At 48.2% G+C, this 24784-nt stretch overlaps 1 protein-coding gene across 1 annotated transcript in view; it reads left to right on the top strand.

Moving 5' to 3' along the window:
* The window catches only part of PRMT5 (protein arginine methyltransferase 5), a 630581-nt gene extending 608155 nt beyond the window's left edge, over positions 1-22426 (top strand). Inside the window, exon 17 of the mRNA XM_069633848.1 lies at positions 21122-22426. Within this exon, the coding sequence (XP_069489949.1) occupies positions 21122-21274 (153 nt within the window). The 3' untranslated portion in view covers positions 21275-22426. The remainder of the gene's footprint in view (positions 1-21121) is intronic.
* The last annotated feature ends 2358 nt before the right edge of the window (positions 22427-24784 follow it).

A 24784-nucleotide genomic window follows, 5' to 3' on the forward strand; every position in this document is an offset into this window, starting at 1 on the left:
TACATGTAGGGCATTATTGTAGCCATTGTGTGGTAAACAAACTAAAATAATTTGTAGCAATGGTACAGGTGTTCACACGGGCTACAAGCGGCGAAGGTAGTTGACCAGAGCACAAAAACAAGCCACAGAATACTCAAAGTAACACAGAGAGAGGAATGGAATCGAAAATCTGCTGATGTGTTGTGAAACGGTCTGTTTATACTTATTGAGGAAAGAGGCGTCTTGCCATTTCCATGGCGACAGGTCATTAGCTGAAGCGCAGCGATGGTTGACATGAGACATGCTTTGGCGTTGTGAAATGGGCGGTACGTGTCTGCTGATGACAGGCTCAGAGGCGGGCGATATGATTTAGTGCCGCAAAAGCAGGTCAGCCAGGGCGATGGGGCAAGTGATGGGATTATCACAAAATGCCAGATCCCTGGTGCCTGTTTTCGCATGCGTTTAATGGACGAAAACTCGGGTAAGGTCCATAGGAAATTTTTCTAAAATGGAGCGACTTAGGCTTAAAAACACATGGCCGACCCGTAGGGACAATAAAAAATTTTGACCAAACCATTCCTTTAAGAGCGCATTGATGTACTACTTCAATAAAAACAAAACCACTTCTGAAGAGAGATCAATTCTTTCTCTATTGTCACTGGTAGAGAGTGGTCCTGTCTCTTAAAACGGCAATATCAAAATGGATTGTTAAATGTATCCAGATTTGTTACTCTCGTTCAAAGAGTTCTAACTTTGTACGCCTAAAGCTCATTCTACTCGAGGCACAGGAGCTACTATAGCTTTCATTCAAATATTCCTCTACATGCTATTCAGGCCTCTACACCACATTTCTGCTTCAATACACATTCTAAGACTGATTCTCAGAGTGTTTGTCGCTGTTCCTGCCAACATCCCACCACCAGCTCCTGGTACTGCTTGCTAGTCTATTCACAGCATGTGATTCTAAGCAGATTCGCAAGCATCAGAAGACCTACATTACTCGCTGTAATCGTATTTATGGTGCTTGTATCAGCTTAGATGCACCCACCCTTCCTCCCTGCTTCTTGAAGGAGTATAGATCTCTTGCACATTCTTTATCCTTCTGTAATCACTCACGCATTCTCTTGGTAAACAACATGCAATACTCTGCGATTACCACTAGATGTCGGACTCAATGCACATCATGTTTATCTAAGCAGATGCAAGCACCAGAAATAAGATTATGGTGAGTAATGGATGTCATACTCGACTGAACCTATTCATACTTGTACTTCCAGCATCCATTCCTCAGTACCCATGGGATATTCCTGCCGGTTGTACAGTGTATCATAAGAATCTTTGACCAGCAAAAATGAAAAAAGGGGAGCTATGAAGCTGTGTGCTGCAATAGGCTCTGTTCACTGTCAACAGGTTCTGCCGTGCCTATATTCTTTCCTTTGCTCTGCACATGGAAATTCCTTCGATTTTACTTTTTTTTTCTTTTTTCAATATTTGGGTCTTTCCGTGGACAGCTGGTTGGTGGTGTCTGTTTCTGGTACCCACTCACGTTTCTTTCACCAACTTCAAGTTAAGTACTGGTAAAGCGTGCCTACGTTCTGAGCACCATTTACTTCACTGTTAGCTCTAACTAGCTTCCTTTCTGTCTCTTAAAGGTTTCTTCATTGGCCCATCACTTTTTATATTCCCAGACTTGGTGGCATCTCCTGGATTTTGTAGCTTCGAGAAACAAAAAACAGTCTAAGCCTTCAGTAGATTAGTCATTTCTGTTGGCTGTAGGTGCAGAAAAACCAAATGCTAGTGCACGCCTGAAGGTTTTTAGCAACAGGACCAACACTGCTTGTTAGTTCCGAAGCCTAAAGAACCGTACAAGAGTTTGACTGGTGTGAGCCTGTTCCAGCACTAATCACTTATTGTTGAGATGGATTTCTAGAATCTGGCCTGGTGTACAGATTTTTGGCGGCCACCCTAGTTAGTGAACAGATGATCTCCGAGGTTAGTGTGATACCGGCATGGTGGCAACGGAGACACAGACTCAAACTAAGATTTCAAAACCTTTTATGGGGTGGTGTAATACCTAACTGGCCATGCCGCTAAAGGGATGTTTCCCTGAAATTATGCTTCTAAGGGCCATCTATGTCTAAAAAGTACAAATTAAAGTCTGTGTCTAAATCTATGCTTGCCCTCACACTATGCAACAATGTGTAAGGGTTTTTGTTCAAAATCAAAAAGGTGTGATTCAACTAAAAATAGGAAAACCAGGGTTGGTTTTCGTTGGCCTTCCGGCCTAGCGTGATTTTAGGCACACAAAATGAGTTTAGATAGCATGAGTGCTTGTAGGACCTTTGCAAATGTTCTTTTTATCACTCCGCCTTCCCTCCCCCAAGCTTCGGGCTCTCAAATGGTTCTACACAAAAGTTCCTCTTCGGTAGGCTTCTCACGGTTGCTTTCCGCAAGTCTCAAGCCTCTCAGGTATTCCAAACTATATTTTACTTAGTGAGGATATGCCTTGTCTTTCATTGGGTTAGTGTCAGACTTTGGAGAATGACTGGCTCTTTGCTCCTCCCAGTCGCGACCACTCTGACTTCTATCCCCTCTCCTTATTCTTTACACCTTTCTTCTGGTACCTTGTGCTTCTTTCCCTAAGCTTGGCTCCTTCCGGCTTTCAACAGTCAGTTTGATCACGATGTACTTTGATTGCTTAGGTGGGCCTCTAAGGGTTCTCTTCCCCAAGCTCAGGCCTCTCCCAGCTTTCAACAGAAAACAAAATATATCGCAGCTCCTTTTAGGTTTCTCAGAGTGCCCTTCCCCAAGCGTAGGCCCCTCTAGTTCGAAACTCAAACTCAGCTGGTCATGATGTGCCTTATCCTTTATAAACAGCTTTTCTTTTATACAATCCTCCGATGGTGTAGAATCGGAGGCTTTCGGAAACACCAGGCTTTTCCTAAACGTGATCACTCTGATCCTTTGCCCCCCGCTTTATTTCTCACTCTTGCTTTCCTTTGTACTTTTTATCTTCAGGTGCTTCCGGCACCACTTTCTGTACCTCTTTCACTCTGCTCTTCTTGCACTTTTCTTTATTTTTACTTGTGCACCTTTGCACCCTTTCACACGGTTTCTGATTTTCCTGTGCATCCGTGCACCTTCTTTGACTGTTCATTTTGCACACACTTTCCTTTTGCTTACTACTTGACCTTCAGTCTTTTGGCTTCGATAATCCCAATCGCCTTAGTTTTGCATATGTTGGGTTTCTTCCCTACCTATCCCAAAATGCCCTACTTCTTTTGACAATTAAGTTTTACAGTTCAATTTACTACAAATCCCAGCCACTGGGTTTCTCTCTAATACACCCAGGCAGCGCAGCACTGACGGGCAGCTCTTTGGGATCTTTGGGCTGAGGTCAGGGTCTCACCACCTGCCCCTAAGACTCTGTGGGACCGGCAAACGTCCCAGAGGAACAAGCACTCGCCTGGACACTGCCAACAAAGAGCAGCTCCCCTTAGTCCGGCTCCATGTAGACATGGATCCCTCGCCACGCTGCAACACTCCAGCCACACCGGGTCAGCATCGCGCTCTCCTCTGGTCCTTCAAGGCTTCCTGTGCTGCAGCTTCTACATTCCAACCAACATCCCCAGGTCACCCATTCAACTTTGAGGTCACACATTTTATAGCAAAACCCACAGTCAAGTGGAGTCAGGTATGAATGGTTACTTACAAATGCTTGACTCTGCCTGACTCCATTAGTGGGAATGAAGTTTTCTCTTAAGTATGTTTCCCTTACTTTCCTCATGTTATTCCTATGGGTAATCATTACTGATCTTAGTTGCCTCCTCCTCGTCTCAGTAGTTGTTGGAAACTGGGAGGATGGAGATGGGGCGAGATTGAAAATGATTTATGGGTGTAAAGTTTACAGGATGACTGACAGAGGAAAGAGAGGAGTCCCCTAGCCCTGTTTTTATACCACTGGGGTGATTCCATTTTTGTTAGGTTGTTTCCTACTCCTGGTCGCCTGCCATAAAAGTACAGATCTTGACGGCCTCCCCTTGCGTCTGAAAGGTGGGGAGATAAATGGGTGCTGGGTTTAAAGTCCTATTGTTTTCTCTGACCCACCCCCTGCCTGCTTTTGTTCTAACACTGTATTCCCACCTCTCTTGAATCGGGGACAATGGGGCCTGCATATCCCATAAATGCTTCGGGGACATTCCTCCTTTCCTTTTATCCTGTTGGGATACTGCGTCCCACCTGGGGTATTTCCATGATCACAACCCCAGACTCCCCTATCCAGGTGATCCTCCCTTGCTTGTCCACCCCCAGGGTTGGGATCCGAAAGCAACAGCCCTTCCCAGGCCACCTGAATAGAGGATTCTCGGGGTCTACCTGGGAGAATACCCCTTGGTTTCTCACATTGGCTAAACCAAATCAAGGTAAGTGTGGAGAGTGGCCAATGCTTAGCCTCAGGAGACAGTGAGTGAGGTTAGGATCCATAATGAGTCCACACAGTAATTCAATTTAGACAGGTCAGTACAAACATACACTTATAGGCCCAAAAACACATTAGAAAAAATAATCAAGATTGTAGTAATATAACAATACTCAATTATGAACCATATAAATAGTCACCTTAGGTTTTTAGGAATGCATACAATAACTTGGACAACTAAAAGAAGCTAAGTAGTGATGCAGAAGAATGAAACCAGTTCACAAGAATGATGACTTAACTTTATATGTCCAATCCCTATGATGTTATTGGCCCTTGTGCCCAGAAGTCAAAAAACTGCTTCTTGGGGGAGAGGGAACAGATGTAGGTTGGGAAAATGTTCCCGAATATCTCAACAGTGTTACAGGTCAGTAAAATCATATTCCTATCTTTTAGATACAGCTTTTGGATTGGATGATCAAAAAAAGGTGGAATGGAATAACCAAGGTTAATTCTTAGAACAGGTGGGAGGTGAATACATTGAAATTACTTCACCCCCCCCCCCCCCCCCCCCCCCTGACTCAGATTTTCCCAGATGACTAGTCGACTGGGGGGTCACGCGAGGTAGGTTTTCCTGCCGTTGGATCCAGTAGAAGATGCCCAGGAGCTCTGGGTGCAAGAATTCTTCCATGAGCAAACCTTTGCGAAGAAGAAATGCAGAAGGCACCGATGCAGCTCTCTTCGGACACTTCACCAGAGGGGAAGGCGAGTTAGTGATGGCTACTGCACACAGGCGACAGCAGGTGTCTTTCCAGTCGAGGTTGAAGACCTTCCAGAGCAGGATCCCTTGATGTTGGGAAGCTGAAACCTGGCAGAAAGGGGACTTGTGGCACGAGTTGGCGACCACCAAAGGTCTGGCGAAGAATGTGCAACAGCGATGATTCTGTTAAGGTAGCGCACTGGAGAGCTGGTCAGTGTACCTGGTGGTCAAGGGAAACTTCCAAAGGCTCAGAACGGCTGGAACCTCGAGAATGCATCGAGACTGGTTGGTCTCACCAGTCCAAGGGTTGAAGCACTGCTCGGGGCATTCCCAGATCAGATAGGTCCAGCAGGATGCTAGGCCTCTTTAAGAGGAGTCCATGGATCTTCAGTCTGCTGCTCATATACACAGGATACTGGGCTCGAACACTGATCTGAAGAAATGGCTGCAGGAATGTTATCCTAAATCCTGGTGGTAAGCAAATCCATGCCCACCGAAAGTATCTATCTACACCATTAAACCAGCCATCAGTGGTCACGTCAGGTTTCACTCATGGCCCACCCCCTCTGGCACCACAGATGTTGAGTGGGACCAGACAGTCCCACCAACTTCCTCAGCCACACACGGACTAAGACATCACTAGCCTGCAAAAGCAGTAACTTGCCCACGCAGGTGCATGACCTTTTATATGGGCTTTCCTGACCTATGAAGGCAGCAAGAGGGCCAAACATTAGGGCACTAGCCACGTTTGGTAGCCACATGCAGTAAACTCGAATGTGCACACTAAAAATAATGCAAAAGTGGTAGAAATAGATTTGCTGCCAACAGCTTATCCTTAGGCACATATAAAAGTAACAAACTCCCCAAGTGTAAAATACTAGGGGATAAAAGTATTCCCACTGCATTGTAAGATGCTGTGTGCACTGTCAAAAAGTTAGCAAAAAGGTTAAAAGACAAAAGGGAAACATAGATTCCCAGTACTACTAATCCGTTTCCCCATAAAAAAATATACAAAAGGCCAGGGGAGTGAAGCTGAATGCTTTTCTTCCCAGTAGAAAGTCAGGACAGATTTAAAAGCAAAAGGTTTGGGGGTCCGCAGAATATGGAGGAAAAGTTGCCAAAAGTGAAATCTTTCTTAACACTTTAGTTTGTACTTTAGGTTTACAAAACTATACAACCTCCTCTCCCTTCCTGAAAGTGAAGACTTAACTGCTCTGCCGGCTACCCCATTGAGTAAGGAATAACTATAGGCACCTTGCCTACCACTACAGGTAATCTTCATAGACCCCCTACAGAGGGCCTTTGTAAAATCTCCCTAATGGCACCTGTTCAGATGGATTTCTAAAATCAACCACAGGGCGGGGGGGGGTAGATTTTAGGAGGCCACCCTAGTTATGGTGAAATGAGTCTCGAGTTTAGCAGAAATGCAATCAAGGTACTTGGAACAACAGTCAAGGCTTAGTCCCAGGAGTGATGGAGAGTGGTCTATGGCCTCTGAGAGTTCACACAAAATCAAACCTAATTCAGTTTGGACAGTATGTATAAAAATAGTTATTGGGCCTTAACAAATAAAATGGCAGGTAGTATTTGGGGGAGGGCGGCCGATCCAAGGGATCGGAAGGCACCGCCGAAGGTTTCGACGGGCCTGTTGGCATCTGTTGCTTCCTCAACGTATCCGTCAAAGGAGCGCGTGGGGTTGTGTGCTTATCCTTTTGTGGTGCGGGTGTGCACCTTTTGCCAGGATGTAGCTTCCCCATAGGAATACCTTTCCGGCGCACAGAAAGTACCCAAGGTTCATGATAGTGCTTGTTCTCCATCAGTTCAAGGTCTTTCCCTTCGGCATTGCCTCAGCCCCAAGGGTGTTTACGAAGGTACTGGCGGTAGTAGCAGCTCACCTGCACAGGCAGTCCATTCCAGTCTATCCTTACCCAGACTACTGGCTAATAACTGGAGATTTGTAGGGAACATGCCTATCAAATACGCAGAAAACAATAGATCTCTTCAGTCTGGGATTCTCGATCAATGGGAAAAGGTCCAGCCTAGACCCCAGTCAAGTCAAACAATTACTAGGGGCTTTAATTTGGACCAAAGACAGGCTTTTCTTCCCCTCCGAGATGGCCCAAAACCTGCTGTTTAAGATCCCTCACTATGTAGCCAATCGCGAGGTGACCGTACGCAAAACTATGTGACTGTTAGGGATGATGGCCTCCTGCAATTATCTAGTCCCACACGCACGTTTGCGCATGCACCCCATGCAAGAGTGGCTCTCGCGCCAGTGGTGTCAAGGCAGCGGACAATGGAACGATCTAGTGGCTGTCTCTGCAGCCCTTATTCTCTCTGCAGTGGTGGTCAAGGGATAACCTCTTGCAGGGGAAAACCTTCACCACCCCCGCAGTAGAAGCCACTCACCACAGACACATCTGACAGGGTGGTGGGCTCACCTACTTCATCAGACGGCGCACAGCGTTTGGTACCAGAGGTAGCATCCAACCACATAAACCTGTTGGAATTGCTGGCAGTATTCAAATCCCTGAAGGCCTTTCACACACCTCCAGGGAAAGACAATCCTAGTCCTCACGGACAGCACCACAGCCATGTATTACCTGAACAAACCGGGCACGCACTCTCCATGGCTATCCAAACTGTCTCAGAACATAAAGAAATGGGCTCTCAAACACACGATGTTCCTCCTGTCGCAACACTTTGGGGAACTCAATCTTCTGGCGGACGTGCTCAGCAGAGAATTCCCACTACCCGTAGAGGAAGAGTGGCGATTGCCCAAAGACCTTGTTCTCAACGTCTCCAAAGACTGGGGCTTCCCAGAGATCGACTTGTTCGCAACTCTGAAGATCACACAATGGCCAGTTTACAGCTTCCGGTAACTGCAAAACCGCTCCAAGGGGAACGGTTTCTGGATAAACCTGGTCGGGGAAATTTTGCTACGTTCCCCAAACCCCCGACTCCCCTACTCATGGGTGCACAAAATGCACCAGGAACCAGTCGCAATGATTCTAGTGGCCAATGTGGGCTCGCCAACCCTGGTTCTCTCATCTGATGGCAATGTCAGTCTCGCCTGCGAGGAAGCTGCCATGCCCGTACAACATGCTGTCACAGGGTGGGGGGACACTCCATCCATGCCCGCAAACTCTCAACTTAGCAGCCTGGCTCCTCGAATCAGAGTTCGGACACCGCCAACTCCCTCAAAAAAGATGCATGAACATACTTAAAGAAGCACAAAAGCCTAACATCAGACATTGCTACTCCAACAAATGGAAACGCTTCATCGTCTGGTGCAATTCCAACAGCGTCAATCCCATTGACTGCTCACCAACACACACATTCAATTCCTGTACCTGACTCGCCTACTAGATTCAGGCCTGGTCTTCAATTCCATAAAGGACCACTTAGCTACACTCTCAGCTTACACCACGTCCCAGAAAAAGGTTTCTTGGTGGAAATTTCCAGTAAACAAGGCTTTTATGGAAGATGTTAAAACACTTAATCCCCCTATTTCCAACCCAGCTCCTAGATGGGACCTGAATGTTGTACTGACTAGACTAATGGGACCTCCCTTTGAACCTATGCATAAGGCTAGTCTTAAAGCACTCACTTATAAAAACCGCCTTCCTGGTGGCAGTCACCTCAAATAATTGGAGTTCGTGAACTGCAGGCCCTTTCTGCTAAAGACGCATTTGTCACGATTCACAAAGCTAAGGTGGTCTTGCGCACTCACCCACGATTTGCGCCTACATGTATTTCTAAGTTCCATGTGCACCAATCAATAGAACTACCCACCTTTTTCCGGAACTCCACTAACTTGGTGGAAAGAAGCCTCCACACACTTGATGTGAGGAGAGCAGTGATTATCTGGAAAAGACTAAACCACTAAGAAAAACGAACCGGTATTTGGTTTCAGTTGCGGCTGGCAGAGAAGGGGACCCTGTCTCTAAATCGGCCATCTTTAGGTGGATTGTAAACTGCAACACACTGTGCTACACTCTTGCCAAGAGAGATCTGCCCTTCAAGCCTACAGCACACTACTCTGGGAACTGGAGCTTCCATAGCATTCATTGCAAATGTTCTTCTCTAGTACATTTGCAAAGCAGCAACCTGGAGTTCTGTACACAACTTTACACAACACTACTTCCTAGATACTCGCTCTAGGTCTGACTCTCAGGTGGGACAGGCAGTGCTAAGACATCTCTTTTCTACTGTTCCTTCACACAGCCCACCACCATCTCAGAGTGCTGCTCGCTAGTCTGGGCACAGCATATGATTCTAAGCAGATTAACAAGCATCAGAAAGAACAAGTTACTTTCTTACCTGGTAACGTTCTTTCGATGGGATGGTCCGACGACGTATTCCATATCTATGACATGTAATCACCACAGCTGTGCTGCTTCGGAAACTTTTTTCTGCGTCGATGACGTTGATGCGCCGTCGTCGAGGGCCTCCTCCGACGTCATCCGATGTGATAAGTAGGACGCACGACGCCCGTAGCCTCAGTTGTAGTTTTTTCCCCCAGAACGTGTGACACTAGTCAACTGCCAGTCAGATACAAAGCCTTGCGGAAGGTAAGCTGCAATCGCAAAAGAAATTCTGCAGCGGGGAAGGCAGGGCGGGAGCGATATGGAATACGTCGTCGGACCAGCCCATCGAAAGAACGTTACCAGGTAAGAAAGTAACTTGTTCTTCGAGGGGATTGGGTCCTCAGACGTATTCCATATCTATGACAGACTCCCAAAGCAGTACCAGAGCAAGGAGGAGGGAAAGAATTTAGAATCAAAATTTAGAATAGCCAATCAAATAGCAGAGCAAAGGACCGCCTTGCCAAAGGCCAGATCCTGTGCTCGGATGGAATCGAGGGAATAGTGACGTACAAATGTATGTACTGAAGCCCAGGTGGCTGCATCACAGATGTTGCGAATAGGAACACCCCTCTGCAGGGCAGTAGACGCAGCCATACCCCTGGTAGAATGGGCCCGCAAGCCAGCCGGTGGGTCTTTACCCGCCAAGCGGTAGCACTCTGAGATGGCCAAAATAATCCAGCGAGACAAAGTCTGTTTCGTCACAGCTTGCCCCAAACGCTTTCCAGCGTAACCAATAAAGAGTTGATCGTCCACGCTGACCCGGGACATGCGTGAAACATAAAAGCTTAAAGCTCTCCTAGGATCAAGCCTATGGACCCTCACCTCTTCCTTACCAGGATGCGGAGAAGGATAGAATGCCGGAAGAACAACCTTCTGGGCCAAATGAAATTCCGTCACTACCTTCGGAAGAAAAGAAGGACGAACTCTAAGAACAACACTGTATTTCACAAGGACAGGGAAGGGTGGCTTAACTGAAAGTGCCTGTAACTCACTCACTCTGCGAGCGGAAGTAACCGCAACTAAAAACAGTTTTCAGAGTTAACAGCCTCAAAGGGCAAGAATGTAAAGGCTCAAACTGAGCACCCATAAGAAACTTAAGAACAAGGTTTAAATCCCAACCGGGCACCAGGAAAGTTGACGGAGGGAACACATTAGTGAGCCCTTTCAGAAACTGTGAAATGAAAGGGATTTTAAAGTAAGAACACTCTTCAGACGAGTGCTTAAAGATGGACAGCGCCGCCAGGTAACCTTTAATGGTACCCACTTACAAGCCCCTGTGGGCCAAAGAAAGTAAAAAGGACAGAACCATGGGGATGTCACATGCAAAAGGATCCACATTCTGAACTCTGCACCAGTCGCAGAACTTACGGCAACGGTACAGAGACTCTGTTGCTGGCCTTCAGGCCGAAAGCAACACCTCCATCACATCTTCAGGGAGGTCCCAATCCCTATACCTCAACCTTTCAGAAGCCAAGCGTGAAGGTTGAGGGATCTGACCTCTGGATGGAGAACCTGACCCCCTCTCCCGTGAGAGCAGATCGTCTCGGTAGGGAAGACGACGTGGAGTGCAGATGGACAAGTCGAGAAGGTCCGGGTACCACGTCCTCCGAGCCCACGCCGGAGCAATGAGGATCATCTGGGAACCGAACTTCCGTAACCTCCGCAGCACTTGCGGGATGACGGGGACTGGAGGAAATGCGTACAGCAGCGGGAATGACCACTCCACCACAAACGCGTCTCCTAAGGCACCTTTTGGAGGAAATTCCCGCGAGCAAAACCTTTCGCACTTCCGGTTGACACTGGAGGCGAAGAGATCCACTTGAGGGGTCCCCCAAAGGGCGAAGATCTCAGGAGAATCTCCTGAGCCAACACCCACTCGTGAGAGATCGTGCTCTGCCTGCTCAGAGCGTCCGCCGTCACGTTTTCGTCTCCGGCCAGATGAACTGCCGAGATCGAAACTTCCTGCTGGATGGCCCAGAACTCGAGCTGCATCGCCTCCCTGCACAGAGGAAGTGACCCTGCCCCCCCTTTTTGTTGAGGTAGTGCATGGCCACTGTGTTGTCCGTCAGGATCAGGACACTCTTTCCTCGCACAGTCGGCAGAAAAGCCTTCAGGGCTAGCCTGATGGCCCTCAGCTCCAACAGATTGATATGGAGTCTGGACTCTGACGGAGACCAACGACCGCTGACTGTCAGCCCGTTGGCATGAGCTCCCCAACCCGTGAGGGATGCATCCGCCACGATCGTCACCTCCGGCCAGGGAAGCCAAAATGGAGCCCCCTTCATCAAGTTGCCTTCGACGGCCCACCACAGAAGGTCCCGGGCGACCGAGGGCGGCACCTGAACCGGGTCCGACATCCTGCCGTTGGACTGCGACCATTGCGTCTTGAGCGCCCACTGCAAAGATCTCATCCGCAGGCGAGCCTCTGGCACCAGAAGAATGCAGGATGCCATGAGGCCGAGCAACCTCAAGAACTCGAACGCTGGGAGCGTCTGGGCATGCTGAAACTTGTGTACCATCTGCTGAATGTGAAGAGCCCTCACCTGGGGAGGAAAACACTGCCCCAGGGAAGTGTCGAGCACTGCTCCGATGTACTGGAGCCGCTGTGTTGGCGTCAAATGGGACTTCTTTAAATTGAGGGAGAAGCCCAGCCTGTGAAGGGAGTGGCAGGTGACGGACAGATGATCCAGGGCTTGCTCGGGAGAGCTCCCCCTGATCAACCAATCGTCCAGGTAGGGGTAGACGTGAATCCCCCCCTTGCCTGAGATGCGCTGCCACCACCACCATGAGCTTGGTGAAAACCCTCGGGGCGGAGGTCAATCCGAACGGCAGGACCCGAAACAAAGTGTGAGTCGCCAACCGCAAACCTCATGTACTTCTTGTGCTTGGGATGGATCGGCACATGGAAGTAAGCATCCTTGAGGTCGAGTGACACCAACCAGTCCTGAAGCTGAAGGGCCTGGAGGACTTGAGAGAGAGTAACCATCTTGAACTTGTCCTTCCTGAGGAGTTTGTTCAAACCGCGCAAGTCCATGATGGGTCTCAATCCCCCGTCTTTCTTCGAAATCAAAAAATAAGGGGAATACCATCCCTTGTTCCTCTCCGCTACAGGCACCAGTTCTATGGCGCCTTTCTCCAGCAGGGCTTGAATTTCCTGCGCAAGGAGCGGATCCGGACTCTGCAAAGAGACGTTCCCCGGTGGATTGTCGCGAGGCCTGTACCGAAAGGGAAGACAGTAGCCGTGGGTTATGATCTCCAGAACCCACACATCTGAAGTAATGGCTTGCCACTCTACAAGATGGGACATGGCCTCATGACTGAATGGGAGCGGCTGCGGCGTTACCTGAGGGCAAAGAGGCAACTGCCCGAGCGGCCTTGGCACCACGGGTACCCTGTCGTCCACCTCTGGTACCCCTGCGTTGGCCTCTTTGACTGCCAGCTCCTCTCGCTTTACTGAAGGAGTAATAGCGAAAGGAACCACCCCTCCACTGCTGTCCCCTAGGACGAAAAGGCGGAGGTTGGCGAACTGCAGCGCCCAACGACTTTGCTGCAGCTTTTGAGGTCTGCAACCTCTCAAGGCTCTCGTCAGCCTTGCTGCCAAAAAGGTGTTCACCGTCAAAGGGCATGTTGAGGAGCCGGGACTGCACATCAGGAGCAAACCCCGACTTCTGCAACCAGGAAAACCTGCGTATTACGGTGCTCGCCGCCATGGACCTACTGACGCATTCAGCTAAGTCCAAACCCGACTGAACAGACTCACACATGGCATCCTTACCATCCTGGACCATAGCAAGGAAACCATCCCGTTCGTCCCCTTCGGGAATATGTTCAGCCGCTAATGCAACACAGTTCCACAGAGTGTGTGTGAAACGAGACAAGGCACAAATGGAGTTGGCCGCCTGAAGCGCCATACCACCAGAAGAAAACACTTTCTTCGCCCAGCCATCAAAACGTTTGTCGTCCCTGTCAGGTGGGATGGTAGGGTACGACGCCTGCTTTGCCGGGGCCGTGGCCGCCTGCACCACCAAACTCTCCGGAGTGGGGTGCCTGGTCAAGTAGCAGGGGTCGCTACTGGCTGGATGGTATTTTCGCGACAAGGATCTGCCCACCGCCGGGAGACTCTACGGAGCAGTCCAAGCCGCCGCCACCGTTCTCTGTAAAGCCATATGGAACGGCAGTACCGGATCAGTTGGGGGACCAACATCAAGGATGTCCGTCAGATCATCCTGCACAAACTCCCCTGGGGGAGCAGACCATCCCAAGTACTCAGAAACCCTAGCCATAAGGCGCCGGTACGAGGAATCGGCATGAGAGCCAGGCTCAGGCCTACAAAACTCCACCTCCGGAGAGGTGTCCAGTCCACTGGCATCATGCAGTGACTGTCTCAAATCGTCAAACTGACTATGGCCCGAGACAATTTCATCTGGAACCTGACTAGGAACCAGGCCATCAGAATCCTCATCCGCCTCTGAAATATAGTCCAGGTGGCGAAAAGAAGGCACCCGAGAGTGCTTGCTCTTAACCAGAGCCTTCCTAGGGGGTTCTCCCGTGCCACGGGGTACCTCCGACACGAAAGGCGTCGATGGCGTCGAGCGAATCGGCGCCGAGAGAACCGGCATCGGCGCCGAGAGGATCGGCGTCGAGGAAATCGACGTCAGATGCAGCGCCTCCAGCATCGGCGGCGTCGACACAGCCCTCGAAGCCGGAGCCCCGAGCGTGTCCCTCGACGACCTGAGCGTTGACGGCTTCGACGACTTCCTCGGAGCCGGAGCCTCGAGAAAGCCTGTCGACGCCCTTGACGCCTCAGACGTCGATGTCTTCCTCGAAGACCTCACAGGTGCATGCGGTCTCGAACGCGTCGGGGACCTGGAACGGGTACGTCGAGAACGAGTCTCCTTGTCCGAACGGGACCTCTCCCGTGACTCGTGCCGACCACTCTTGCGAGCGGTGTCTCTCGACCTCTCACGACCGACCCCACTCGGGGGCGTGGACGGCTTAGTACCCTGCGACTCAAGAATCGCCAGCATTTTCTTCCCGAAGGAAGCCCATACCTCTGGCATCGCACGGCTGGTGGGGTAAGCGACGTGCCGGGCAGAGTCCTCCGAAGAGGACCTGGAAGACGACCGGTGTCGGCGCTTCCGAGAATGCCTCGTAGAGGCTGAGGAGTGGCGAGACCAACTCCTAGAAGGAGACCCACGAGACTTCCGACGATGACGCGGAGAGTCACCCCTCGAATCATCCGTCGAAAGCCCCGCAGACTTCGACTTCCTGGGCTTGGACACCCGACCTACCAACAACTTCTTCTTACGTTCGCGTAAGGCTTTGGACGTGAGCGACTGGCAGTCGATACAGTCATCCGTGTCGTGGGCCTCCCCGAGGCACCAGAGGCAGGCGTTGTGCGAGTCCGTCACCGACATCTTGGACCCACACTCCCCGCACTTCTTGAAACCCGGACGCGGGGTCGAAGACGAAGTAGAAGACCTCTTCACACGAAGGATTTTCACAAAACGAACAGTTTCGAAGAACCGAGAAGAACAGAACTCCAAAGAGTCAAGGCGTTAACCGAGATTCACGAAGCAACACGTTCGCGGAAAAAACGGAACTGAGGCTATGGGCGTCGTGCGTCCTACTTATCACATCGGATGACGTCGGAGGAGGTCCTCGACGACGGCGCATCGATGTCATCGACGCAGGACGCAGACGCCGAAAAAAGTTTCCGAAGCAGCACAGCTGTGGTGATTACATATCATAGATATGGAATACGTCGGAGGACCCAATCCCCTCGAAACATGCTTTACTCACCGTAATAGCATTTCTTATGATTGTATGTGCTTAGATTCACATGTGCCCACCCTTCCTCCCCGCCCCTCTTGGAATAGAAGGAACATGGACATCTTGCACCTTTCTTTCTCTTTGTACTCACTCACGATGGTCATAGGCTCCCTCACAGCAGCAAAACACAACCGGAGGGACCTCAACGCGTGAGGGATTTTGGGTATACTACACGTCACGGATAGTGTTACCAGTACGCCATGTCGACTTCCCCCTTTCGATCCTCGAAATAAAGATTCAATACTCTGCGATTGCCACTAGATGTCGGACTATATGCACAGCATGTTATTCTAAGCAGATACAAGCATCGGAAATGCTATTCTGGTGAGTAATGCATGTCGTATACATTCCCCTATAGTGTCACAATGCATCAATTAATCGGGTAAGTAACAGGATGCAGGTAAAATTAAAAGAACCAATCACCAGATCTTTTGTACCAAGGGATGTGGACTGGGACCAGACAGTCCCAGACTCCTCACTTGGACTCGCGCATAAAGGTTCACTAGCTTGTGGAAGCAGCTGCTTTCCCGAGCAACTGCATGACCTTTAATATAGGGTTTCCTCACCCAAGAGGGTGGGACGAAGGCCAAGCTTACAATATGGCAAAAGAACAAGTGAACAAACTTGTGGCACTGCTATGTTAAAGATTCTTATACTGCACATTGTTGCCACTTGCGTGGTTACTTCGCAGTCTGGCAGCTCTGTAAAGCAAGAGGGTGCGGGGGGGGGGGGATTTAGTAGGACCCTGCAGGAAAAAGGAGTAATAGCTGTGAAGTGCTGTTGGCAGCTTCAGACCGTTCGCTGAGCGTAGGAGTGCATTTCAGTTGGTAGCCATCATGTGTTGTGCAAGGCTATATGTGGTTAGTTTTGTTGTTGTGGTGTAGTTAATTGTGTGCAGTTTGTTGTGCTATAGGGGTATGGTTGTGTTTAGTTAGGCTTTTGAGAGCTGTATGCAGAAATGTTTTTATTAGTGGGGATGGTTGTCAGTGGTGCCTTATCCTGCACTGTGTTTTGATTGCCTGTATCCTTTCCCCTGTCGTGTATTCCAGTCTGATACGCTGGCCCCTCCTATGATGTGTGTAGAATAGTGGGTCCTCAAAGGGCTCCATCTTCAACTCTAGTAGATTTCAGTGTGCCACAATTATCTCCTCCCGTCCTCCCCCAGGTTCCTCAAGAATGTGATGTGTTCCCTGTGGTCCATCAGTTTAGATCCAGGCGCGCCTCTCTCCTGTTTTTAATTCAGGTTTTCTTTGTCGTCCAATTAAGTCTGGCCTATCTCTCTATCGCCTGTTTCCTGTTGACCTTGTATAGGGAAGGGTACCCCCTGGGTTTCCTACCCATTCGTATTGTTCTAGTCTTCCCTTGACTTTATTCTGGGTCGGTGTACTCTCCAGTCTTTCTCCGCCGTGTGTTCATTTCATGGTGAGATGATGCTGTTCATTAGTTTTCATCCCGTTCTGAGTTGGAGAGCCAGGTTTGGATGCAAGCCACCTTTAGTAGCTTTTTGTGGTAAACAAAGTGCACGAGTAAAACAAAATACCAATGTAACTGCTGCCACCAGCTTGTCTTCATGCAAGTATAAAAGCAACCAAAAACCCATTATAAAAAAAGTTAAGCGAACACAAAGTATTCCCATTGCACTGTACTGTAAAGTGCTGTGTGCATTTGACAAAAAACAAGAATTCCAAACGAGACAGATAGGTCCTCATAAGTGTGCCGGTCCGGCAATTCCGGCTCCGTTATTTGTTCCAGACCGGCACACTTCAAGTTTGCTGATGGGGGCAACGGATCTCAGGCCCCTAACGGCAAATAAATGCCTGAATCACTGGCACCATTACTAAATGCCGGTGATTCAGACAATCCATCCCATGGAGTCGTATGGGACTCCATGGGAATGGGTACTTAGCGGCTCTTCCCAACCCCTAAAACATCCCAGTAATACTGCGATATTGGGCGGCGATATTGAAGTTGAAGGCCTTGCTTCCCTTCACAAAGTCAGGACAAGTTAAAAAATAAGCAAAACGAAGCGTCTCCCATTAAAATCAATGGAGGGAAAGGTGCAAAGGAGAACATCTTTCCTAACGGCACCTCCAGTACACACCCAACCCTGAGAGTCTTTGGGACACCGATGGAGCACAACACACAGAGTAGCATACCCATTGAGTCCTTGAATTAAGACTTGCCTGGGTTAAAGGGTATGGTAAACTAGTCTGAACAGGCAGAAAGTCAGGACTCTCAGAAGGTCCGTGTTGGATGTCTGATCCACAAACACGTGAAGTACAGGTCTTGGCACAGTGCAACAGCAGAGCTTCCTGCTGTCCTGTTTGGTTTGGCAGCTTCCCGGTTCCCTGACATGGCTGTGTCCATTACACCATAACAAGGTAATGGTGCAGTTTTGCATATTGAATTGCGAAATTAGGAGTCTAGTGCAGTGTTAGGCAGCATCCTGTGCAGTTCCCTTAGGGAGCACTACACAAGATTAGGACTACAGGTGAGAGCAAGAAACCCCCTTTGGTATCACTGTACCACAAAGATTTAGTTGGTAGCTGTGGCTGAGCAGTCAGACTTATCTCAAGAGGGAGATGAGCGGTATTCAGGGTTTACACAATAGGCCCACTAGGCTCTGGAACAAGAAAACACTGAACAAAGCTTTGTATTTAAAAAGTAGATACATATTCATTTTATACACTTTTAATAAAACACATGTATCACAGTCATCAAGCAAGTTAAAATAAGTCAAAGGAAAAATATACACACTCCCAAGTTGAATTGTAGACCAAGTGAACCAGAGTGAAAACTGAGCAAAACGGCACAGTGACTACACACAAGGGATCCTCTAAAAATTCCTCACTATGGAGGAAAAGCACAAGTTATCTAGAAATAGGTTCTTATACACCCTAGCAACACTTCCTATCAGTTTGTGAACCAGTTCAGCAAGACCGGGCATCAGTATAGGCGATACCTAAAATGAAAACTTAGCAAAATGGCATTTCACAATGATTAGAACAGGAAAGGAAAGGGTAGTTAGAGGTAGGTGCACCAACACAGTTCTCAGCGAGAATCAATCTAAAGAAAGCAGGTCTAACAAATGTGACCAGAGTTAATAGGCCTGTGCCAGAGTCAGTGGTACAGGGCAAGGGCCCAGGAGCAAAATGTTCTTGTAGCTGTAGTCAAGTCTTTGGTTAACGATTTTGAAAAGGTGGATGCAGAGGGCGAAAGACAAAGTTAAGAGGGGGGCGGCCAACCCAACAGGTAGGTAAAGGATTTAAAACGCCTTTAGTGCTACCGTGAAGAAAGGGCGGCCTGGCGGAACAATGTACCTTAAAATGAAGAAGTGGCTCCTGCGGTGGCGGTTGTTCCTGGTAGTTCCTTCAGTTCGGGTGATCCAGCAGGGGAAGAGAGGCTCTTGTCGTGGAGGAAGGTTCGAGTTACTGCACTACCCAGGGATAAAACCAGCCGCAGTGCTGCCCGATGAATAAAAGGTACGCTCCTTTTAAATCGCGGTCTGGGTGGACTGGTGCCTGGCTACCCAGCCTCCGAGTACAGGGTACGGGAGATTCCACCAAGGCAGGTCCGGGAATGCGATTGGCAAACTAGTTGGCCCCACCAGCTCAAGGGTAGAAGGCTCTTGCGGATGAAGATCTTCTCTCGTCGTGTGGAGAAAAGTGGTTAGACGCTGCAGCAGGGCTTCACCGGTGGTTCAGTCGTTGCAGATGTCTTTGGCTTCTCTCCTCTTCGGCTTCTTGGTTCCAGTGGTGACGTCTTGCCCTTCCAGTCCTCGGGACCCTGCTTTTATGCAAAAAATCCCCATTCATACAGCCTATCTGTCACTCGCACAGTGGAGTGGTCATCTTGGCGGGAGACCCTCCAGCCTATCAGGATAGAGTACGACATGGGTTGCTGAGGCAACTCTGTCCAGGGGTCCTACTCCCCCTCCCACACAACGGACCCACCCCAGACTCGGTGGCAGAAGCCCGCCAAACGGACAAACAAAGGATCCCCGACCTGGGTTAGGATTGTAGAGAAAGACACGAGAAAGAAGTTATATTAAAGTTCTGGCAAATAAAACCTACCGGAGCAAAGTTAATATTAAAATGCACCGGCGGTATGTTAGAGGCTGTCAGAAAAAGTGGTAGCCTCGAACAATGGGAAAATTCCATAGGGAAATATTCGCGCTCGAATATTTATGATAGTAACCACTGCCACCAGCCAGAAACTTTAGAGAGAGGGACGGTAGGGTACCCTCTCGAAAATAAACATAGGGGAAAACTATTAACCCCTTCCAGTACCTTCATAGTAAGATGGGTTGTACTGGTTAAGTTCATAAAAATTGACTAGTAAAGTCAATGGGGACTTTACATGCCCTGGGAGACAGTAGTCAGTCCCAGGGTATGGAGTCTATGTTTGGGGGTCGCTACGACACCCCTTTGTCACTGCACCGAGAGTGCTGTGTAACACGTGAATAAAGATGGTTCCTATGGGGTTGAGAAGGATCCCATAGGCATTAAACACAAAAATAGCCTAGAACACATATAGCAAAAATGCCTAAGAGTGGGAAAAAGAGTCTCGCTCTTAGCAGGTAAAAAGAAACACATCCTTCAAATCCAGCAAAGCTGCTGGGGGACTCTATAGGTAAGGGAAATTAGCCATAGAATGAGAATTCTCCCTAACACACTCGGCGTATAATCGCAGGGTTGCAGCGTTTCAAATTGTTTTTGCGGCCAGCCAATCGCTGGCGACTACAGCATTTGCACTTTCCCAGACTTTTTCCTGTCTTTGCTCAAGATGTAGATCCTAATCAAGAATACAGATGCCATTCAGGTATCCGGCCCAATCTGGTCTCAGCTTTGCTGCTCTTGCATTTATGTGGTAGCAGCAGCTCTGACCGTATATGGCAACATGTGTCCCATTCACCTACAGGCACAAACTTTAGCTGTGTGACTGATTATTGGATTTTAACATATGGACACCTTCAAGGTCATCCCTAGGGATACAGCAAGCTGAATACCACCAGTATTCAGAATAGATAAGTCTGTGTCACCAGCCGGTGAAGTGCACACTACTAAGCGGCAACGTGGTGCTTTTGGGACACGTGAACCCAGCAGAATTTAGGATATCATGGGGCAAACCAGCACTGCGTCCCTGATCAGGTTAAATATGTGGCCTCATATAGAAAATGGTCTAATGCAGACCAAATAAAGGTTTAGGGCCCCTCACACTAAAAATCTCATTTGCAGCAATCTTTTACAATGAAGATACTGGAGAAATAGGACTTCAATTAGCTTTTCAAATCCAGCTGCAGCACGATTTATGAAGGTAAGTAGCTTGTTTCTTATTCACCATAGAAATCCTACTGGTAGGCCACCTTCCTCTAGCTAGCTAAACCCGTAGCTTGCTTGTCTATTCCTTGCATATGGGTTTGTTGGTAGCTGGTTGCCATCTAGGTGTACCGAGCCATTGACCACACAAATGTCCCAAACCCCAATTTTGCCGTTTTCGTTATGCAAAAGGTTTTGTGCTGCTAGGAATGTCCATAACTCTAGAGAAGCGTGGTGGTGGTGGTGGTGGTGGTGGTGGTGGTGGTGGTGGTGGTGGTGGTGGTGGTGGTGGTGGTGGCGGCGGCGGCGATAACAGGCTACCATCACCACAAGATAATGTTATGACTAACTTATATTGTTGTGTTTCTTAGTCGCAGTTTTTGACAATGCATTGCATGCTTTACTAAACTGTTTTGGGGGACTACTCCCCCTTCTCTTCTACTTGCAGCAGCCCATCATGCTTTCGAAAGGTGACACAGTCTGTGTGTGTTTCTGGCGCTGCAACAATTCAAAGAAGGTGTGGTATGAGTGGGCAGTCACTTCGCCTTCTTGCTCTGCCATCCACAACCCCACTGGGCGCTCCTACACCATTGGCCTCTAATGCAGTTGTTGAGCAGGGGATTTTGTTTGTCTGCCTGCGGACCAACTGGCAGCCCTGATCAACCCTTTAAACTGTCGCTGTCGTCCTATAATGTGTTTTTTCCTGTGGCGCTCCGATGCAGAATCAACAGCCTTTGATCTATTTTTCCAATGACTTCATAGGTCATCTTTTCTTGAACGCTTGACATGCACCATTGACTGCATTTTTCATAAATGTGGATTGAGAGACTAGCTGACAAGCCCAAGGATAGTCCTTTTCTATTGATGCGATGGAGGTGTCCATTATCGGCAGAAAGTGTCTCTACTGTTCACGTCTCACTCAGCACAATGATGAGTCTTTTAGCATGATGCATTGATCCGAAGATGATGCATTGTCACCTGCGTGAGCACCTCTTTTACCCATCAAACTCAGTCAAATTAATTTTCTGAAGGACAGCCACCACAAGAACATGCCGTTTAAGTACTTGTTTTCTGTCAGGAGGTTTACTGCTAAAGCCTCAACAATGCATAAGCACGCCACTTCTTTGTACACTGCAGATATTTACGGTGCCTGAAGGGGAAAATAAAACATGCAATTCATGCTCTCTGGTTTGCTATGGTGTTTAGGTACCGTAGACATAGCTACTGGGTGGCTAGTTGTTTTGTTTTTCCACTTCTATGCCTCCTTGTGACTTGGGAATCACCATTGAGCTTAGATTGTTGGTTGTTAATGGAAGCAACTAAACCTGCATTAGAGTTTGGGTAAGCATGAACGCCTGTCAAAGAATGCTCCTTGCACTTCAAGGGTGCTGAGGGGGTGAATTTAAACTTGATTAAATGCCATTACAGCCACAAAAGAACATGAATATTTTTATTGCTGATGGAAGCTTGTAGTCAACAGACTCAGTGATTTAGAAGGATAAGACTGTACAATAAAGGGGGAATGGGAAACCATTAGCAGGTTGCATTTGTATACAGTAGGTAGAGGTGGTTATAAGGTCACACTTTTGTTTAACGTCCAGGAGAACGGACCTGTGTGGGCTGTCATACTTGTATAAAAGTCAGCGGAGGTATCAGATTGGGCAAAAACTATACTTGTATTCTCTGCTGTACAAGTTTTTCATTTTAAATAAACGGGAATTCAGGACTTAAATAAAAATGATTTGCAAAAATATATAGTGTTGCTTCTTTTTTGGACTGCCTGTTCTTTGTGATTCCTTTTGGTTCTTGATGTCGGTTGAGGGTTGACATTCACTCATTCTACTACAGGGCACTGTGGTCTTTGGAAATGCTGTAATGGTTATATGGCATACTCCTTAATCCTTGTGAGGCGGAGAGCTTAAAGGTACATGGTGTTAAGATGGATTTCTAAAAATGTTCTTGCTAGACAGATTTCACGAGGCCACCGTAGTTGTAGTGAAAAAGGGAACTCTGAGAGGTTAGCCAAACCCATTCAAGGTAAGCTTGGAGCGTGGTCAGGGCTTAGTCTCAGAAGTAAGTGTGGTCAGGTGTCCACAATGAGTCCACACAGTGAAATATACAATGATTCTGCTTAGACAGGTAAGTACAAAAATACTCTTTATTATAGGCCAAAAAACACACTAGGGCAGGTAATATCATACAACACTCTGTTATAAAACATATTTCTGGAGCTTGTGACTGCTTAGATCACATGCTCTGCATAGTCTGACATCTAGTACAAGTCGCAGAATATTCCATGATGTTTTCGAAACTCAAAAACTCAAACGGACCTCGACAGGGCATGTTAGTAATACTATCCCTAGTGTGACGTTTACTGTACCCATTGTCCTTCATGCGTAGAGGTCCCTCAGATTTGTTTTTTTCCGCCATCGAAGTCGGTCACAAATTCAGAGTTCCCTTCCAGGCTGATGCCTTTAGTTTACTGTTTGCTTCCTATTGTTCGCTTTGCCGCACGACCTACAGACTGCTCGACGGCTTTCGACGAACAACATCATAGTTGACCTGACTGATAGACCAGACGCGACCTACACGGGCATCTTCGGCCCATTACAGTAGGGAGAGGCGGGAGATTCTTCATACTGACCTCTTTAGAGAATGCATATTCTGTCCTCCCCTTAACCTTTTTCTTGCCAACCTGCTGTTTTAAAAAATAGACTAAACTCCCTTTAAATTTTGCCCTACTTGACAATCCTGTGCAAGGACACGCACCAAGTGTGCAATTACTGTCTGTTAAGAAGAATTCTTAGAAATGTGCTAATTCCCTCCACCTTAGAGACCCCCAGCAACTTTGCTGGGTTTTGAGGACTTGATTTTTTTTTTCAACTTGGAGAGAGTGAGACCCATTTTCCCACTCTCTCGTGTATTTTAATGTGCTTTTGTACACTGTTTCTTTTGGTTGTGGAGTCTGACAAACTCCATAGGCATCATCTTTTACATTGTCACACAGCACCTTCAGTGCAGTGGCACAGAAGTCTTTCAGATTTCCCAAAGGTTTAACTACCTTCTCTTGGTTAAACTACTGTTTCTAAGAGCAGTAAAGTGAAATTGACTATACTTACATTTGTAACTTTCTAGTCCCAGCACACATCATCTTACACTAGGGTGCGGGCGGGGTTCTAGTGGTGGATGAAACCTTTTTCAAACCTGAGGATGTTGCTAAGGCACCCAAAGGCCCCCCACTAAGCTTGCTGGAGGCCCTATCCAGACAGTTCCAATACTACCAGCTCTCATCCAGTGCAACAATATGACTGTAAGAATACCTGTCAGTGTACAAATTGAGGTGCTTGAGAGAGTCCTGCTTGGGAATGACTTAAACTCCTGGAGTTGTATCAAGCACCCCCATCCTCCCAGTAAAAGAAAGCAGGAGCAGACTAGGAAGGCCAGAGAGCTCACCTTAAATGACTCAGTGGGTTGTTACAGAAGAACCTATAACACCCAGTCTACGGGAAAAGCCAACTTCTATTTCCAAGAAGAAAGAGAACCCAAGGTCTCGGGAAACAGGAAAGATGGCACTCCTGTGCATCAAACCAGGACATCCCCGAGAAGACAGTCCAAAGTCACACCTGTGACTACTCCACCAGCTGAGGCGTAGTGAGGTCCAACCAGAAGAGGTTGAGTCAGCTACTTAAGACAGAGCTGGAAGAAGACCTTCCCCCTGTTGGAGATCTGGATCCTAAAGACCATCCTGAGCTGTAGTCTCTACTGGCAGAAGGTGGCTCCTGAAGGGCAGACTTCAGCAGAGGTCAAAGAGTGTCCTACTCTTGAAGGACTTTGCCAACAGGCAGCTGCCCAGCTGGAAGGGCAAGAGCCAGGGAAGCACAGGTTGTACTGGGAGGATGGCCTCCTCTACAGTGAACCCATTGAGTCTACCCCCTGGAGACTACAGGAGACTTGTAGTGCCCGAGGAGGTGAGACCTCAGTTTCTACAGTTAGCCCATGAGATTCCTTTAGCTGGTAACTTGTGCTTTATTTCTACTGGCCTAATATGATGTCTGATGTAGATAAATTCTGCAGGAGCTGTTACTCTTGTCAGACATCTGCCAATAATAGA

Source organism: Ambystoma mexicanum, chromosome 13, assembly GCF_040938575.1.
Source record: "Ambystoma mexicanum isolate Mex_15411 chromosome 13, UKY_AmexF1_1, whole genome shotgun sequence".
Taxonomy (NCBI): domain Eukaryota; kingdom Metazoa; phylum Chordata; class Amphibia; order Caudata; family Ambystomatidae; genus Ambystoma; species Ambystoma mexicanum.